General features: G+C 47.0%; 3 protein-coding genes across 7 annotated transcripts in view; 2 read left to right on the forward strand and 1 right to left on the reverse strand.

The window, feature by feature from the left end:
• The window catches only part of doc2a (double C2-like domains, alpha), a 40,007-nt gene extending 37,157 nt beyond the window's left edge, over window positions 1-2,850 (forward strand). The window contains exon 11 of the mRNA XM_070980300.1: window positions 1-2,850. This exon is cut by the window's left edge and continues 1,929 nt beyond it. The gene's annotated coding sequence lies outside the window, so the exon portion shown is untranslated.
• A 1,197-nt stretch (window positions 2,851-4,047) lies between these two features.
• Window positions 4,048-8,476, reverse strand: LOC139342967 (uncharacterized). Its single transcript, XM_070980303.1, has 2 exons — window positions 8,243-8,476; window positions 4,048-7,492 (listed from the first exon to the last, which is right to left on the reverse strand). Exons 1-2 carry the CDS (start codon window positions 8,433-8,435, stop codon window positions 6,456-6,458), a joined length of 1,230 nt encoding a protein of 409 aa, XP_070836404.1. The 5' UTR covers window positions 8,436-8,476; the 3' UTR covers window positions 4,048-6,455.
• Window positions 8,477-14,447: 5,971 nt separating this feature from the next.
• LOC139342972 (uncharacterized) lies at window positions 14,448-18,647 on the forward strand. 5 transcript variants are annotated; one of them, XM_070980327.1, is made up of 5 exons: window positions 14,464-14,534; window positions 15,396-15,501; window positions 15,658-15,754; window positions 16,800-17,783; window positions 18,069-18,646. In XM_070980327.1, exon 4 carries the CDS (start codon window positions 16,821-16,823, stop codon window positions 17,736-17,738), a length of 918 nt encoding a protein of 305 aa, XP_070836428.1. In that variant the 5' UTR covers window positions 14,464-14,534; window positions 15,396-15,501; window positions 15,658-15,754; window positions 16,800-16,820; the 3' UTR covers window positions 17,739-17,783; window positions 18,069-18,646. The 5 variants fall into 5 exon arrangements, with proteins under 5 accessions (XP_070836424.1, XP_070836426.1, XP_070836427.1 ...); XM_070980324.1 differs by having other exon boundaries at window positions 14,468-14,534; window positions 15,396-15,485; window positions 15,615-15,754; window positions 18,069-18,647; XM_070980323.1 differs by having other exon boundaries at window positions 14,448-14,534; window positions 15,396-15,485; window positions 15,615-15,754; window positions 16,800-18,647.
• Window positions 18,648-19,034: the final 387 nt, after the last annotated feature.

Below are 19,034 nucleotides of genomic sequence, written 5' to 3' on the forward strand. Positions count from 1 at the left end.
GACTTCTCATCACTTTTTATTGGCAAAGAAGACAAACACAGCAGTTTGTGAATGTCCACAACCTGATCTGATGTCTGCTAGCAGTTTGTTGTCTATCGTCCCCAGCCAGCAACATGCTAACAGTAGCTCTCCAAGCTAAGCACCTCCATTAGCAAGCTAGCTAGAGCGATTGCTAATTGGACAGTAAGTTCACAATAAGAGGTTTATTCAAGAGACAGAGTATTCGTACTATCAGCCTCTGACGTGGACCGCAGCGCTGAGACTGAGGCGGACAATGTGGATCTCTTATTTTCATTTTGTCCCGTCCCTCATAGACGCTCTGCTTTCCAGTGTCATCTGGCTCCGACCAGACACATCAACACAGCTGCCAGTGTTGCCAGATTGGACGGTTTTCCTACCATTAGACCATTTTTTATGTAATGTGGCAGGTAAAGATGGACAGACCCCGTTCAGTAACAATAACTGATAAGTGATGATTGACAAGCCAAATGTTATTTAAGTCCATGAAGTTACAACTTAAAATGAATCAAATATTCTGACATCATTCTGTGATAAAAGGTCTGTTCTTCTCAGATAATACTTTTTATTTAATGTGATGTTAGCCAGAGGTGTGCCTGCTGTTTTTCAGTAATGCTGTTTTTTAGGCTAATAATGCTGAAAAGACTGCAGGCGCGTCCTTGAATGAAACGCTTCATTTGTCTTCTTGTATTCATATTCAGCTGCTGAACAGAACAGGGAGGCTTGAAGCCATCGCAGGCAATATGACGACTGGGTGGGTTTGTGGTTTCATTCGATTAGGTCCAATCTGGCAACACTGACAGCCACGAAAAGGCAGCGAGGACAAGCTGCAGAAGACGTGTGATTTTACTTATTTCTGCAACTCTTAAATCTTTTTTGTATGAAGTATTTCAAAGGTGGTGGAAAATGTCAGGGTTTCACCTGTCTGAACAGACGCAGGGTCAGCGCGAACAGTGAAGGAACATAGATCGATAAATTCATCATTAACAGCCAGCGACCACCTTTTACCGTGTTACCAGCTGAAGTGACAGCTGTCACCAGCAGACTGACCGGCTGTCACTAGCTAGCTTAAGTGAACCTTAGCTCCACGTGCCTGTGAATATTCTCATTCATCCAGGTCATCGTAAGCTTCAGGGCATTCAATCGATCGCAACTGGAGTTTGTCAGTTTGTCTTGGAAGACGTTTCGCCTCTCATACGGCCAACAGACCAGAGGCAAGGAACACCCATGTGCAGGGTGACCCATCGCACACCCATGTTTTTGCCTGTAAAACCTCCCCCTAAATTGAAAATAGGTGGTTTTTAAGCAGAGTTCCAGTAAATGGCATATTTGTTCGGGGTTAAGGGTAGTTCTGTTCTGCAAAGTGTTGTCTTGTAACAACTGCCGCCTCACTGTTTCCACTGCGTCCTGAGTTGGAATGCAGGTGAACAACGATGTGACATCGAAGGAAACCATTGTTTCTGATGGGTCTAGTTTTAAGTCCCAGACCTTATTTACAAAGTCCATTGAGTTCTGGATGTGGTGTGGCGTTTTGCCAACCAGTGGTGCTAAGATGTTGGCCCACAAACTTAGCAATGTTGCACTTGATGGCTAAATGATATCATGCTAACAGACTGAAGCTGAAGCTAACAGGTCACAGGTCATGATATCATTCTGATCGAGGCTAAAGCAACAGATTAGCATATGGTGCTAACAGACTGAAGCTAAAGCTAACAGGTCCATTGTTAATTAATGACCAGCTGCTGATCCATGTAGAAGACCTGGAAATAAAAATATTCTTGTTTTAGATGTAGCGTGCTCTCACAGTATTATGACAAAGGGAGGAATCTGTCCTAATGTCTGGTCGGATTCATTACGGGCCCGAGAGGAAGCCATTAACTTTAAAGCTAAATTATGGAGCAACTTCTTTTTCACTTTCGTTAACATTCCAGCAGAGATCATTATATAAATACCATTAAAATCCTGCAGATGTAAGTGAAGTGACTGCAGTAAACCACCTGAGGTTTGAAGGAAAATGTCTGAACTGTACGCTTCAAGAACAAGAAACAATCCAGAAACACATAACACGGCTTCAGCGATGCTGCAACCATATTTTGACATAATTCTAATAGTTTTGGAAATAAATCCAGATGCATGTGGTCGGTGGTCTCTCTTGCAGACTTGCACATCTCAGCAGAGTGGACTGTTAGCCTCGGTGGAGGTCTGCGCTTGCTTGCCCCTGTTAAGCTAGCTCACTAATGCTAACTGATGCATCCTGTGAATGTGTCGTGTGTTTGGTTCTGGAGAGGCTTCACGCCTCCCTCCACGCTGCTCAGCTGAACATGGAGAAAATGTCCACCATCAGCAGCTTCCTGTCAAAGTGAGACACGTCTCAGACGCTTCAAACCCTGAAAGAATCTGAAGTTCCTTCACGTCGCGTCTCGGATCACGTTTCGATTGCACTCCTCAAGACAACTGTGAAAAACAAACTGCATCTTACTGTTGCCATGATGATGATGATGATGATGATGATGATGATGATGATGATATCAATACAAGTGGTTCTTCCTTGTTGTTGCATGATGCAATATGTTGATATACTTCTTTCTATCTCTATCCTCCCCCTGCCTGTTTTCTAACTCCAAGTGTTGATGAGACGTTCAGGTGCGTCACCTGTTCAGGTTCCTCTGTTTACAGTGTTACTCTTCATCTTTTATGCACGACTGAATGTATGAATGTGGCTTTCTATACGATATTGTTGAACTGTTGTTTACACTGATCTTGTGCTTTACAGTTGTTCTTACATTTCTATCAGGTGTTTTATGTACAATGCAGAATAAATTTGGAATGCAACACAGAGCAGTCAGTGATTCTCTACTGCCCCCCACAGCCCGAGGGGGGAATGACAGCAGCGCCTGCACACTGCGGTGAGGCTGCTGGAGGAAGATGTGCAGTTTTCAGCTACAGTCACACCACCGTACTGCTGCATTGGTGGAAGAAGTAGTCACATCACTTAAGCAAGAACTATAAAAAATACTCGAAGTAAAAATCCTGTATTAAAAGTAAAAGTACAGAATTTCTAGCAACACAAAGTATCAAAGCTTTTACTCCTTATGCAGAGCGGCTGCTCATTACTGATGAATTAATGCGTAAGCAGTATTTTAATGTTGTAGGTAACCTGGTCGATGTGGAATTTGAAGTATATAAAGCGTTGGGTAGTTTTAGTTATATTTTAAAATCTTTAGTGTAAAGTTTATGAGAGGAGACAGGTGTCCTTCACCTGCTCAGGTCAGTCACGGCAGTATGACCCACAAACAAAGTCAGGATGAATGATCACGTATGAAATAATCGTTATTAAGAATAATTCGTGGTGATTTATGATGATGAATTGAACGGTTAGGGTAAGATGTTAAAAATCCAGATTTACAACTGATTCCAGAACAGCTGGGACGCTGTGTGAAACAGGAAGTGATCACCTGATCTGATCCTCTGTGACACAAACTGACCTGAGAGCAGCTCAAAGTCAATATCTTTCATGTTTCTCACTGATTTCTGTAAATATCTCTGATTGTGAATCTGACGCAGCGACACGTGTCACAGACTGAAAGATGGAACGCTCCAGAAACACCTGTTTGGATCATTCCACAGGTAAACAGGTGAGAGGATGATGATTGGGTCTGAAAGGCTCAGTCGTTCACAGAGGATGGAGGAAGTTCACCACTTTGTGAACACATGAGTGGATGAAGGAGATGAACACATGAAGCTGCTGTCAGTGAACAGGTTGTGTTTTTATCAGTGTTGAATCAAAGTGAAGCAGCTGATATTGAATATATATTGATTAATCTAATGATTATTGTGATGTATTGGTTCAGATGAGAAGCTCTCACAGGCCTTTAAGGTCCCTGAACGCCTCCTGAAACAGGAAGTAAACTCGATGCACTTTACACGTTAAAACCACGAAAAGCTGCTAGAATGTGTCTCGTTACGACTCATCGTGCCCTGGAACCTGAATGAGAATGTAAATGAAGTGACAATCAAACGTTTCGGATTCAGTTTCACTGAACGTTTATTTTCCTAAAAAAACTAAAAGTCTCACATGAAAACACTGACGATGATGATCACAGACGAAGATCCACCGAACAGCCGACACGACCTTTAACCTCGTCTTCTGTGAGACGCGTCAAACCCGTCGTCTGTCCTTCCTGCAGTGTGAATCATTTTCCCATCATGCTTCACTGTCAGCTGCCTCCAGCCTGGAAACACTGATCCAAAAATAACAGTGGAGCGGATCAGATCCAGGATCAGTCGGCCGACGGCGTGTCCGGAGACACAAACACAGACGTTCTGTTCGTCCTGCAGGACACACACCTGGTACCTGGGCTCCGTCCCACAAAGCAGCCTCACCTGAGAGGATGGGGCCGGTGGGCCGGTTACTGCGGTAACACACCTGACCTGAAGCAGCTGACTGACCCGGACTGTCCGCAACACGACCAGCATGAGGACAGAGACAGACTGTCCTCAGATCAGCTCTGTCCACTGTCCTCAGACACGTCCCCTGCACATTGCCTCACAAAAACATCCTGAGGTTTGACTTCAAACACCTGCACATCAGGCCGAGTCCATATTCAACGACTTACTGCTTTATCAGGACCAGGTGAGGCCAGGTGAGGCCAGGTCAGACCAGGTCAGACCAGGTCAGACTAGGTCAGACCAGGTGAGGCCAGGTGAGACCAGGTGAGGCCAGGCGAGACCAGGTGAGGCCAGGCGAGACCAGGTGAGGCCAGGCGAGACCAGGTGAGGCCAGGCGACACAAACTCACCTCGAGGTCCTTTCAGCAGCTGCTCGGGAGCTTTCAGTCCAATCACATGGCCTTCCTGCGCAGGTGGAGGCGCTCAGGTGTCACTCGGCTGGAGACGCAGAGCGCACTGTACGAACTGAGCGCTGAGGAAGGCCGTGACGTGATGAAAGCTCCAGAACGGCTGCTGAATGGACACCGAGGACAAACCTGATGGACGCAGCGATAACGACGTCACGGTAACCAGAGGTCACATGACTGCACTGATCACACACTGATGGTCCATCAGAGCGGAGGACGATCTGACTCCTCACAGGACCTCTGAGGGTCCTCGTCCCTGCTCTGGGTCCTGGTCTACAGTCACTCCGCTGTCTCACGCTTCAGACCCTTAGACTACGACAGAGCTGTGGATGAAGTCAACACTGTGACGAGTCCTCTGCAGACTCGGCGTCAGTCCTCTGCGTCCACACGTCTTCTCCAGAGATCAATAAATAAATAAATAAATAAATAAATAAATATGAAGGCCGGGATGAAGTCGGCGTGTAGCTGCCCGTTAACGGCTTCCTGTCCTGTCCAGGAGGACTCAAAGTGCTTAAAGAGGCCGAGCAGGAGGACGGCGGAGAGACGAGTCCTCCTGGACGCTGATCTGCTCGTCCTCTCGAGGTCAAAGACATTTTTAAACTGCGCACGGCAAACGATGACGTCTCCTCAGCACATCGTTTCCTCGTGTCTGTTCAGGTTTCCACTCGTGATGCAGAAGCTGATCAGCTGAAGTGATCAATAAATCAATCAGTGATTGAGTGCACTGAAGCCCTGAACCTGACCCGTCCTCTGTACGTCTCTGTACGTCCTGCCACGTGTCCTTACGCTCAGCAGCAGCTCAACAGTGAAATCATCTGCTTTTCAAATCAAACTCGTCAGTGGAGTCATTGATCAGTGATCGATCGATCTCGTTTCTTCTGACAGTTTCAGTCCAAACATCTGCTGCTCGTCTCGATCGGTTTCCTGACACTTTAAAGACTTCGCTGAGAAAATCACCTGCAGATGGATCAATAATAAAAGATCTGTTAGCTGCCTCCATGAAGACGAGTGACGAACAGAAATATGTCAACGTGGTGGACTGTCACCAAGTACATTTACACAAGTACTGCACTCCAATACAATGTACAATACTTGTACTTGAGTATTTCAATATTCTGCTACCTTATACTTCTACTCCACTACAGTTATCTGACACATAGATTAAGATCTGACACGAGAAACGATGATAGAATCTATTATTAAAATATAAGAAGCAGCTCTCGTTCACTGCAGCAGCGACTTTAAACGGGAACATTAAAACCTTTCAGCAGTCATCAATAATCATATCTCAACGTCAGCGAGGTTCTGTGTTCTCGGTGTTTTGCTGAGAATAATTCTGCACTTAAGCTTCCAATGCCGGACTAGAAATGAAGTATTTGTACTTTGTGGTCGTTGTCCTTGTACTGATGACCTGCTGAGTCCACACTGTGGGACACTGATGAGACACTACAGGCTCTGTGCTGTGGACGTCTGCAGCCTGCTGGCTTCTGACGCTCACTCCTCTTTATTAAACTCAGGCCGAGTGACGCGTCTTGTGTGCGGACGTCCTCCCTGCAGAGTCGCACGCTCCCGAGCCGACCAATCAGGCGTTAGCCACGAAGCACATGTCCTTCTTGAGGTGTATCTGCAGGCCGCTGGCGCTGGTGAAGGTCTTGGAGCACTGGACGCAGCGGTACGGCTTCTCTCCTGAATGTGTGCGCTTGTGCTTCTTCATGGTGTCGCCGTCGCTGAAGGTGCGGCAGCAGTACGGGCAGCTGTACGGCCGCTCGCCCGTGTGGATGCGCAGGTGTCGCCGCAGGTTTCCCCTCTGGCTGAAGCTCTTGGAGCAGAAGGTGCAGCGGTGCGGCCGCTCGCCCGTGTGCGTGCGCAGGTGTCGCCGCAGGTCCGCCGACTGTGCGAAGGACTTGCAGCACCACTCGCAGGCGTAGGTCTTTCTTTTCTGCTCCAGGTGGAGGCGGAGGCTGCCGGCCTGGCCGAACGCCTCGCCGCAGCGGGGGCAGCGGTGGACGAGCTCGGGGATGTAACCGGCTGCCGTCACGTCATCGGCTGTACCCGCCAGCTTCTCCTGAGAGGACTTCTTGTTTCCGGGAGCGTCTTGCCGCTCCGCTCGCGCCACCAGCATCCTGTCGGCGTCGGCTCGGTGTCTGAGCTGGTCCTGCGCGATGGGAGTGTCTGTGGCACCTTCAGGTTCAGTCACTTTGTACTCCTCGGGCTCAGCTTTGATCAGAGCAGGCGCCGGGACCCGTGGCTCCTCTCTGAGTGCAGGAACTTCGATGTGGATTTTGGGGATCGAGGCGGACGGGGGACTCAGGGAGGAGCGAGATGGGAGAGGTGAAGCTTTCCCGAACACCTCCTTCTGACGGTCGGGCTTCAGCGCCGGCTCCCAGGCCTCAGCGGGCTTCTTGTCCCCTGGCGGGAGGCCCGGCCCCGGGGTCGGCTCCGTCTGGACCGACAGTAAGTGCACAGAAACGACCTGCTCATGTGCCGGCCTGGCTGCGTTAGCTGGTGGCTGCCTGGGCTGGTTCAGGGTGGAGTCTGGCTCCTCTGAGCGGGGCCTCAGCTCTGGATCACAGGGCTGCTGATCAGGAGCGGCAAAACCAAGACGGGACTTGGTCGACCCTGAAACGACACAGCAAAGGTCAAGCTGACATTTACAGCGTGTTAACAAAGATCAGGCACAGGTTTATTTGACTGAAACGTTTCTATAGAAGTCTAACGAGGTGAAGAAGTGCAGTCTCTTTTAGCTTTTCAAGTCATTTTTTGAGAGCACAAAACCAGGCTGGGAAAAAAAACAACAACAAAAAAACGTGCAAATAGGCACAAGTTCAAAATGTTAAACTTGTTTAATTAATTTTCTGCCCATCAATTAATCAACTAATCTGACTGGACTGTGAATTACAGTTAGTCAGTCAGTACTCACAAATCTGAAGATGATCTGCATGGACAGAACATCACACCAGACTCAGTTTTAAGTAATGTGATCAGTTAAAACATATTATTCATAAACACAGGGTCTCTTTTGTTAATTCAGTTGCTAGATGATCCACAAAGCAGCTCTTCTCATTTCCAATAGTTAAATCTATCGTAGGAACCTCAGCTGAGGCTCGGTGTAAAAAGAGGAAGTAAAACAGGCACTAAGGCGACGAAAAGTGACATTTCTCATAAAAGTTCGACGGAATCGGGACATTTTACAGATGCCGAATTGAAAAGCAGCTGCTTAACTTCACGGAAACACTTTGAAGTCCGTCTTTTCTTCGGTATCTAACGTTAATTGTCTTTGAAAGTTCAAGTGGACAGATTTTCAGCGCAGTCTGGAGCGCTGCTCTCCCACAGCTCGCGTCGGAGCTAGCAGACTAGCTCGGGCCTTACTCAGCCACTCCGTCTCGGCCTCGAGCAGCAGGATGTCCCGCAGCTGCCTCCGCAGGCTCTCGTTCTCCCGCTTGGTCCTGGCGGTCTCCTCCCGGTACTCGGTCACCGTGTCCTCCACCACGTCCAGGATCTCCTTCACCACAACCGTCAGCCGCTCCGTCAAGTAGGCGTTCAGTAGCTGGAGTTTGGTCATTTTGGAACCATAAACAGCTGCGGCAGCATCCACACCGGAAACAGAACAAGACAACAACATACGAAACAGGAAACGTGTCTTCGGTTTTGCGGCGACACCCCGTGTTCCTTCAGAATAAAAGTATTTTGTCCAAAAAAATCTAAACTGACAAAAATCTTAACACTTGCTTTGTCAAATCTGATTTAGAAATGTTCTATTTTCTTCTTTTGGCCCATTTATTCTCATGAGTGCAGCTTTTGACATGATCTTTCTGCTGTATATCATTTATGAAAAGCAGCCTGAACTTTCACCCCTGGGCTGAATCATTTGTAATCTGTATATGTGGAACAAAAATCTCAAAAACTCTTTTAAAAATCTCCTTTCCTTGTTTTCCAGAAGATTCACTGAGAAATGTTGAACCTCTTGAGCTAACCCAGTGAAACCAGCCGGCACGTCTGTCATCTACAGCCATGTTTTTCACAGTTCAGAGAGGAGCTGGCCGCAACGCGACAAGTCTTGGAGACGAAATTCAAAGAGATGGAGGACGAGATGAAGGACCTGCCAGAGCCCTGCCTGAAGAAGAAGAAGAAGGAGAAGGGACGCTTCAGGTTTTTCAAAGTCTTCAAGACCAGACAGCGAGCGGAGGACAACACGGGAAGCGAAGGACACCAGAAGGAGGAGAAGAAGAAGCAGAAGGAGGAGAAGAAGGAGGCTCGTAAGAGCTGGTGGCAGAGGAAGAAGAAGTCGCGTAACAGCGACAGCGAGGAAGAGGAGGCTGCTGGTTGTTCCATTCAGGTCGAATAACGGCTGCTCCCTCATCCTCCGCCATCACCCCCCTTCTTCCCTCCACCCTCCCCGCTGTTGCCATCAGCTCCTCCATCATTCTCCCCCCAGCACCCCCCCCATCAACCCCCTCCCCCCGAAAAAAACAGGACAGCATCAACCCAGAAACACCTCCACCTTGTTTCCATGTGTGTGGGTTTTCTCCTGGTGCTCAGGTTTCCTCCCACATTACTTTAATCAGGACCAAATAAAAAAATAACAATCAGATCAAAATAAAAGCACGAATCTGCTTCTGAAACTTTTGACACTAAAAGTTTGACATGCTTTCATTTCAGTCAGTGTTCAAGGCCCAAAGAGGTCCAATCAGACCATCGAATGTCCAACACATCAATGTTTGGTGGATCACAGCTTCATGAAACAATATGAAACAAAATAATATAATGAGATTTTTTTTATTTGAGTAAAAACCTGTCTGGTAATGACCTTAGTCTGAACACTGAACGCTTCATGATGAGTTCAATGAGTGTTAAACACTGAAACAGGATTCAGAATCTGAGGCGTCACAAGACAGGAAGTGGTACAACACTTAGCAGCAGTTAGCCACCAGTTAGCCGCAGGACGGCGATGATCGATCCAGACTGAAAGGTCTCAACAGCTGCTGGTTGATGGGGATCAATACAGTAAAGTCTGAGTCTGAATGTGGTTCAGATGTTCGTGATCCTCTCAGGATGAATTAGAAGAGCTTTGGTGATCCTCTGAGTTTGAGTTTACTGCTCATTAGCCCATGCTAACATGCTAACATGTTAAACTAAAATGGTGGGTGTTATTAGAATCGTAGCTGCTAAACATCAGCCTGTTAGCATTTTCATGGTTAGCAGCTAATGTTAGCATTACACCTTCAGACACATAAAAATAAAACAGCTCTGGTCAAACTGGTTTCCACACAGAGAAAACTTTGATTTTAAGGGTCAAAAGACAAAAATGTTGAGACAGATCTCTAAAAGGGACCAGAAGTTCAACATGTACTCAGCCCGAGTAGTACGGCAGCCTAAAAGGTCCAAAGTCGACCAGATTTTGGTTTTAATCAAGAATTATCTGATCATTGAACAGATCAATATGATGCTGAACCTTCCACGCTCATACCGCCATGCTCACATTGTGATTTGTTCTGAGGGTTAATATCCGGTCTGGTCTGACTGATCGCTGCTTTATGACTGAGTGTTTTTCATCACGTTCAGAGAAAAAAGGCCTTTGAGAGAAGAACAACAGCGTCATTGAAACAAAGAGCTTTAATAGTAAAACTGCTTTAAAAAATCCATCAAGAACTCGTAAACACACCAAAATCACCCATCTGCCACCACCACATTCACATGTGCTCCGTCGTGGTCTGAGCGGGACCCGGGTTCAGCCTGCAGGCGGAGGAGCCTCAGTCTGCCGCCGCTCAGCCAGGTGACCGCCGAAGCTGCAGCTGGAACATCTGGATCAGCGGGCCGTCCACACGTCTCGATCTGTCGCCAAGGAAGCCGTGGTCGGTTTCCAGGATAAGCTGTCCGAGTCGCCCTGCGTTTGAAAAATCAGGTTCTGGTTCAGTAAAAACACGCCGCTGTTCACAGAGTCTGCTGAACGAATGCAGTTTGAGTCCACGAGAGAAGCCGTGAATGAGCTCAGCGTGCTGTGGAGAAAACCAGGCCTCTCAGCAGCTTCTGAAAATCTGCCTACAGGCTGATTTAAAGCATGCAGTGATCCATGAGATCACAGCACACACTGCATGAGTCAGTAACCACTGATCCCAGGTCAGACAGTCACCGTCACGTTCAGCAGCTGGTGAACAAAGAGTTAACTTTCCTTTCAGTGCAAAAATGGCTTTTGAGTCAAGGCTGCCACATCTAAGAATAGACCCTCAGCACTGAACATCCACCAATGACAAACAATGACACTCCTACAGTGAGCTGCGGCTAGCTAATGTTAGTTTAGCTTCCAATGCTACTTTGACAGTTACCTTTACGGTGAGGTGTGACAGGTCGAAAGTCTCGTGATAGCCGTGTTTTATCCAGTCTAATGAATCCTTCAGTTCGGGTCTGGCGCTCCGTTTCGCCTCTTTAATCCTCTTCTTACTCTTATGGTTCATTCCTCCTCCTGGTGGCTTTAAAGAGAAAACGTGTGTTATCGCTGCTCAGCTAGCTATCGAGCTAACCTGTAGCCACTACAGACACACATTCACTAGCCTGCACTGATACCCGGCTACCTGCGCTCTTCTGACAGTCTCACCTTCTTTATTTGTTTCGACCACAAAACCACTAATCGGAGAATATGTTAAACACGTCCTCAGATCGATAACTACAAATATGATAAGTCTTTTAAAACCTGCCTGTTTGATAGTTTGATAAACAGCTAACAAAAGAAGCTAGCTAGATGGCTGACAGGCGACACAATATACTCAGGCAACTGATTGACATCATATAGCCCCGCCCCCACAGCTGGAACAGAAATTCATTGGCCAACACTCTGAAACAGACAGAGATGAGACTTCTGTCCAATCACAAACAAGCGCTGTCCCTCCTTTTCTGGAAACTGAAATGCTGCGTTTTGACCCTCAGGGCCACCGTAGTTTTCAGTTGATAACATTCTTTTATACAGAGCACTTTGTTCATGCTTCATGTTGGAGTGTAAATAATTAAAAACATGTAAAGATATTTGAAAAAAAAATATATATATATATTTTTAATCAAGATATTTAAAAAAAAGCAAACAAACATTGGTGTCAATAAAGATGTTTAAAATAAAAGAAAAAAGCTGTTTGTTTTTTTTCAAAGTTGCCTTTAAAGATCAAAGCCAACAGAATGGAACCTCTGTGCTTTGATGAGGGATTCTATAAATGAGCTGTCTGACTGTTCTCCACTCAGTTCATCAGATCCACTGAGAGACATTGGCATTATTGTGTTGTGTATCACAGTCACGTACGATTCACTACAGAGATCTACAAGGACAGCTACAGTCTACAACAGACCAGCACCATCTACAGCAGACCAGTACAGACCAGCACCGTCTACAACAGACCAGTACAGACCAGCATCGTCTACAACAGACCAGTACAGACCAGTACCATTCTCAACAGACCAGTACAGACCAGCATCGTCTACAACAGACCAGTACAGACCAGTACCATTCTCAACAGACCAGTACAGACCAGCAACATCCACAACAGACTGTTCAATGGCCCAAAGAAACCCAGGAAACAGCCGTCACCAGCGCAAACCTCACATGTCCCAGCGCGCCAACCATGAGCTGAAAAACAACCCTTTCCCGCAGACGCAGGAAAAGGCTGCATGGACGGGCGAGAGACAGATGCTCTGCCACAGGGTGCACGACCTCAAACTGAGAGTAAGCAGACTGGAAGGACTTCTGGAGCTCAGAGAGAGGGAGTTCAAAGCTGAACACCAGAAGAACTACGACACCATCGCAGACTACGAGTCTCAGATCTGTTCCCTCAACAAACGTCTCCAGTCCCAGACACAGCAGGTGGACAACGTCCCAGACCAAAGCACCGAGCTGCTGAAGTTGAAGTTGAAGCTGGAGAGCCAGAAGAGCGCCATGCTGCAGAACGAACTGCAGATGACGGTGAACCGGGTGGAGCACGAGCTCCACCTGAGAGACAAGGAGAACCAGGCTCTCAAGGAGGACAGAGACTCTCTCTCTCTCAGGCTCAAGGAGGCGATGGACAACCTGTCCAGCATCAGAGCTGAATTTCTCCAGAGCGACAAAGCGCGGCAGACCAAATACAACGATCTGCAGGAGAAGTTCAGAGAGGAGCTGGTCTTCAAAGACCAGAGCTGGGAGACCAGAGTCAAGCAGCTGGAAGAAGAAAATAAAGAGCTGGCAGAGAAAGACCAGAGCTGGGAGACCAGAGTCAAGCAGCTGGAAGGAGAAAAGAAGCGTCTGGAGGAGCTCTGTCTGGAAGCCAACACCAAGAGGAGGGCCCTCGTGTCACGAAACAAGTGGCTGAGGAGCGGAGCCAAAAAGGCGGCCAAAAAGAAAAGGCCGACGGTCAAGGAGACCAAAGACACAGGGAAGGACGAGAAGGACAAAATGGAAGTGGACCACAAGGAAGAGAAGGAAAGGCTTTCTCTCTGGTTCAGCGAGGCCACCAGCGAGCTGTGGACAGTCAAGACTGAACTTATCCAGAGCCACAACGCTTGGCAGACCAAACACAACCATCTGCAGGAGAAGTTCAGAGAGGAGCTGGCCGCAAAGCAACAAGGCTGGGAGACGAAATTCAAAGAGATGGAGGACGAGATGAAGGACCTGCAAGACCTCTGCCTGAAGGAGAAGGAGAAGGAGAAGGAGAAGGAGAAGGAGAAGGGACGCTTCAGGTTTCTCAAAGTCTTCAAGACCAGACAGCGAGCGGAGGACAGTACGGGAAGCGAAGGACACCAGAAGGAGGAGAAGAAGAAGCAGAAGGAGGAGAAGAAGGAGGCTCGTAAGAGCTGGTGGCAGAGGAAGAAGAAGTCGCGTAACAGCGACAGCGAGGAAGAGGAGGCTGCTGGTTGTTCCATTCAGGTTGAATAACGGCTGCTCCCTCATCCTCCGCCCTCTGCACCCCTCCTCCACTCCTCCCCTGCCCCTCCTCCACGCTGTCTCCATCACCTCCTCCATTGTTCCCCCTCCAGCACTCCTCCACCTCCATTGGCATCCCCCCACCCCACCCCCACAAAAAACAGGACAGCATCCACCCAGAAACACCTCCACCTTGTTTCCATGTGGGTGCTGTGTGGGTTTTCTCCTGGTGCTCAGGTTTCCTCCCATCCATCCACCCATTTTCTATCCTTTCGTGCAAGCTTCACACAGAAAGGCCTGACCCCGGAATCGAACCGGCGACCTTCTTGCTGTGAGGCATGCGCGCTACCTGCTGCGCCACCGTGCAGCCCCACATTACTTTAATCAGGACCAAATAAAAAAAATAACAATCAGATCAAAATAAAAGCACGAATCTGCTTCTGAAACTTTTGCGCTCTAAGAACGTTTGACATGCTTTCATTTCAGTCAGTGTTCAAGGCCCAAAGAGGTCCAATCAGACCATCGAATGTCCAACACATCAATGTTTGGTGGATCACAGCTTCTTCTTTCCTCTCCCGTTCATCATGTGACGGCCCCTCAGATCTCTCTGCTCCATCCTATAAAGACTCTTACCTGCAGTCAGAGCTGATCTGTGATCTACCTGCTGAGCCTTGTTGGAAGATGGTGCTCGTGATTGATTAGCTATGCCTGCAGATGTCGGCAGGGGGAGCTCTCGGCTCTCGGTTGTGTCCAACAATTTTTCTTGATATCTTCCCTTTTGAGGTACAAAATGAGTATTTGTGGTCTCAAACTTTGAAATGTGTTTGCTAAGTTGTTTTGTGTGTTTTTTGTTTTTTGAGGTGCTGCCGAAATATTGAGTGTTTTAGTGTTTTATTTCGATGTTTAGCTTCTGTTAGCAGCTAGCTAAACTCTTTTCTCCCACTGGCTGAGGCTAGCATGCATACAATACACACTGTGTTAGCACTGAAGTGTGTTTAGCTGAGTCAGAGACACATGCAGAGTATGAGTTTACTGATGTACATGTGTGGTAATACTACTATTCATAATATCAAAACACTATGGGACACTTCCTGAGTACTGCAGACACCTCAGCAGCATGAATCCAGAGGAGTCAACGAGCGAGATGGTGGGAATATTTTAGACCGAGGGTCAAATAATTGTGGACAAAAACAGAAAAAATGGCAACAGGATTGTCTTTGGTTATTGATAATTCATCTTTCAGATCACGCTGTCTGCACACTGTTACCCATGACAGCAAAGTGCTCTTCAGAAGAAAAAGCAGATGAGATGATAAAAAAGACACGAGCTCAGAGGAAAGAAAGACGACAGCATGAAGGGAAACGATCAAATGGAAACGCTCTGAATGAAACAGAAGCTTTCTGTTTGTGTGGATGTTTTAGTCTGCGACTCAGTCAGGATTTATCTCCCATTTTAAAAATGAGCCCCCCCCCAAGGTCAAGTTACTTTTATTTCATGTGATTTTCTGTGTCGCTCCACATCACAGCAGAAGTCATCTGAGGAAACCTTTCCTTCAAGCAGCTCTGCACTTTGTCCTTTTTATAAACAAACTGTTATTTGTCTGATCGATGCGACGGGACGTCCTTTGTGTCTCTGTCTCTGCAGACAGCTGCAGGGATGTTACGCCTCAGACTGGCTGAGTTTCTACCTTTGAGGTGAATCTAGAAGAACACGAGCAGATGAAGAGAAAAATAAGTGGAGTATAAATCAGGTTTCTGTCTAGTCGTCTCTTTCATGATTGTTTGTCTTTGATTGTTTGTGCTGGAGGGAGATTAAGAGTCAGCTGACCTGTGATCACTCTGGTGGATGTTTTAACCTTTTAAGGAAACAGCGGGTGGAGACCATCTCTGTGTTTGTGTCTGAGCAGCAGAGACCGGAGACCTTCGTCCACGCAGCAGCTCAAACCGAGGACGGACAGACCGAGGACGGACAGACCGAGCCGGACGCCCTCTTCCTCGGCCGAGGTGAGTTTTTCTCTGCTGCTTCAGGCTCTTTCTCTCTGTGCTCAGGGCAGATTTGGAGTTAAACTGAAGTAAAAGCACTGAGGTTTAATCTGATCTGAGATCAGCTGTCCGTCCACGCTGCAGACGGCTCCTGTCCTGCTCTCAGCTGAGTCACTGAGCTAAAAAAGCCTCCTCTGAAACTCGAGTCCACGCAGGACGTTTGTCTAAGCTCTGCTGTCCGAAGGACTCCATTTGATCTGTTTACACACTCAAACACACAGCGCTCAGCACGAATGTTAGTGTGACATAAAACATTACACGTTGTTGTTTTCAATAAAAATCATTTGCACAAAGGAAGCCGATCCACTTTTCCATGTTTATAACAGTATGAAAATGATAATTCCAGGGACATTTAGAATACAGAAAAATGTGCCATTAATTTGCGATTAATCGACAGTTAAGCTGCGGAGGAAGCGTTCAGGTCAAAGCAGCAGTCGTGTGTTCAGTGGAAAAAAAACATCCATGTTCCCCAGAGTCAGGTAACGCTCAGGTGAAGGTAAAGTGTGTTTATATGTGACAGAATATATTAACATGTCGTAAATAAAAACACTACACGTAATTCTTAATTACAATCAAATAAAAAGAAGTTGAATGATTTTTGTTCCTGTCTGCGCCTCACTTCCTGTCTGCGCCTCACTTCCTGTCTGCGCCTCACTTCCTGGTCCTGATGTGATCTTCATCGCTCCACCGTCCATGTGTTCTGACAGCGTCCTCCTGATGGATTCTGTTTGTGTGGACACGTCACAGTTTGAACGCGTTGGTGAGGTCACATCCTGGAGGTTGCCGGTTCTAATCCTGCGCGTCACACGAGGTGACGAGTCGGTCTGCAGGCAGAGCTCTTCAGCTTCGGCTGTCAAGCAAACACTGAACAACTAATGTGGAGTTTTTGTGTCTGTGAAGTTCTGTCCAATGAAAATGTCCCTGAGACCAAACGCAGTGATGTTATGTTCTTGGGTTTGAGCCGTTGGACAGGAAACATTGACCGTGGTGCTTTTTTGTGTTGCAGAGCTCCACAGAAAACTTCACAATGGGTTTGACGATGAGCGAAGAGGAGCGCAGAGAGAGAGAGAGACAACTGAAGAGAGACGTGAAGTGTTTTAAAAACTGTCCAAATGTGACGGTGAATCGAGCCATCGTGATGTTCTGCAGCGATTCTTCAGACAGCCTGCAGACGCACCTCGACAAGAGGAAAAAGAAGAACTACCCGCTCGCTGACTGGCTGAAGAAACTTGCAGAAAAAGTCGCCAATCTGTCTCCGAGTCCTAAGCTGGCCGGCCTCGGAGCGCTGGCTGTCGCCGTCTTCATCGACATCATTTCTGCCACTTCCTCCTCAGAGAACATGAAGGATGCTCTGCGATGTGTGTTTGCTGAGGAGAAGGCCTCCAAGGTCTGGGACCAGATCGACGAGTGCCTGAAGAGGTGCATGGTGTACATCGACGATGATGATGCGCTGATAAGCGAAATCACGCAGCTGGAGAGCAAGCTGAGCAAAGCCCTCACCAAGCTGAGGAACTCCATGGTGAGGGACGGGCAGATGTCCTCGGCGGCCCTGAAGGCCTGGGTGAGCGGGGCGGCCTTCCACATCCAGATGCTGATTCACCTGCTGCGACTCGGAGGGAGTCAAACCTGCGACCCTGTAGAGAGATACCTCTCGATTTACCTGAGCGAGCTGGACACGCTGTTCGAAACACACAAGGCGGCGGTGAAGAAGAAGTGTTACCTGACTGACTTCGTCTATGACGAGGACTGTACGTGGACCTACTTTAATACTGAAGAGGGAGAAGAGAATCACATCTCACCGATCTTCGGATTTGAAGAATACTTTCAGGCTTATTATGAGGAGCAATACAGCAGCCAGAAGTACAAGATTAGGGGTTACTTCAGGGACATCCAAGAAAGTCTGGCGACGCTGGTCAGTGTGGAGGGTCGCCTCAGTATCTGCTGAGAGGACGACCTCAGCCTCATTCGGCCTGGATTAACAGTACAGGAGGTTTTTTTTATTATTTTATTTTATTACAACACAATTGTCAACACAAAGAGTCATGTAAAGGCAGTATTACAAACATATATATGAAGAGGGTGAAATTAAATAATATAAACACCTCTTATATTAAATCAGGGAATTTTAAGTATTTGATAAACAAGTCTGATATTTTTATGGCTTTGTTGTTTGATGATGTTGTTATTGTATTAAAGTATTGTTTGAGTTCATTTTCAAAGTATTTTCCATTTGGTTTTTTCTTTGCCCATTTTGTTTTGTGAATGTGAAATACAGGAGGTGGAGAAGCTTTTACTGTGCTGCTCAGTGATGGAACGCATCGTTCAGGACGTCTTTGAGGACTGTGTCATCCAGGTCCCTCAGAGACGGTTGAATCCAGAGCAGATGGACCGTCAGGAGGCCTCTTCAGTCCTGCCTGACAGGCAGGGAGTCTTGTCACTTTTTTTTTTAAACATGATTCAAAGCGGTCGCTGTAACTATTTCTGGGGTTCAGGTGAAAAATGATGTACATCTGCTGTCCAGACAGGATTGAACTCACTAACCAGAGCAGGTAAAGTCAAAACCACCCCACTTCCTGTTGAGACATCCAGCGTGAACGGACTCACGACAGACGGCTTGATGATGAATCAGTGAGGCCTATACATAAATCCACTGACATCAGCTTATCATCATATATCATATCATTATTTACTGCATGTTGGCCAATCTCTGTCAAGAACTAACAAAGATTTTCCAACCAGAGAGCAAGAAGAACTTTATTATTAGATTATATTGTAAAAATGCTTGTTTTTAGATGTGTGTTCATCTTTATCAGGCTGATGTGCATAAAAATAAATGAAAATGATTTGATCAGTGACCTGATTGTGTTCTCGTTTTGAAGTACTGCTGACGGAAAGGGCAAAATCTGAAAACGTCTGGTTTACTCTCAAATGAGGTGATTTTTGCCTTTGTAGAAAATGAGTTAATGCACTTCATGGTAGATGGAAACACCTTCTCTGAAGAAGCAGACAGGTGAGGGTCATGTGACACAGACAATCGATGAAGGATAATGTGAAGGAATTTGGGTTAAAAGTTCTTTGTTTGATGCACGCGGTGCAGCAGAGGGTGGCAGTAATGCACCAGTATGGATGAAAACCTCAAAGAAGTCAAAGAAGAAGAAGAAGAAGAAGAAGAAGAAGAAGAAGAAGAAGAAGAATCTGCTGCAGTCTCGCAATTTACACGACACACCCAATCTACTGCGCG

The sequence above is a fragment of the Chaetodon trifascialis genome, chromosome 15, assembly GCF_039877785.1.
Source record: "Chaetodon trifascialis isolate fChaTrf1 chromosome 15, fChaTrf1.hap1, whole genome shotgun sequence".
NCBI classification, from domain to species: Eukaryota; Metazoa; Chordata; class Actinopteri; order Chaetodontiformes; family Chaetodontidae; genus Chaetodon; species Chaetodon trifascialis.

What these genes read in the sequence shown, in the direction of transcription:
- LOC139342967 (XM_070980303.1), bottom strand. Translation starts at nt 8,435, where the DNA reads ATGACCAAACTCCAGCTACTGAACGCCTACTTGACGGAGCGGCTGACG. An exon ending in GGCCGAGACGGAGTGGCTGA is followed by an intron (nt 7,493 to 8,242) that starts GTAAGGCCCGAG and finishes GTGTCGTTTCAG; the next exon opens with GGTCGACCAAGTCCCGTCTT.
- LOC139342972 (XM_070980323.1), top strand. An exon ending in CGCCCTCTTCCTCGGCCGAG is followed by an intron (nt 15,755 to 16,799) that starts GTGAGTTTTTCT and finishes TTTGTGTTGCAG; the next exon opens with AGCTCCACAGAAAACTTCAC.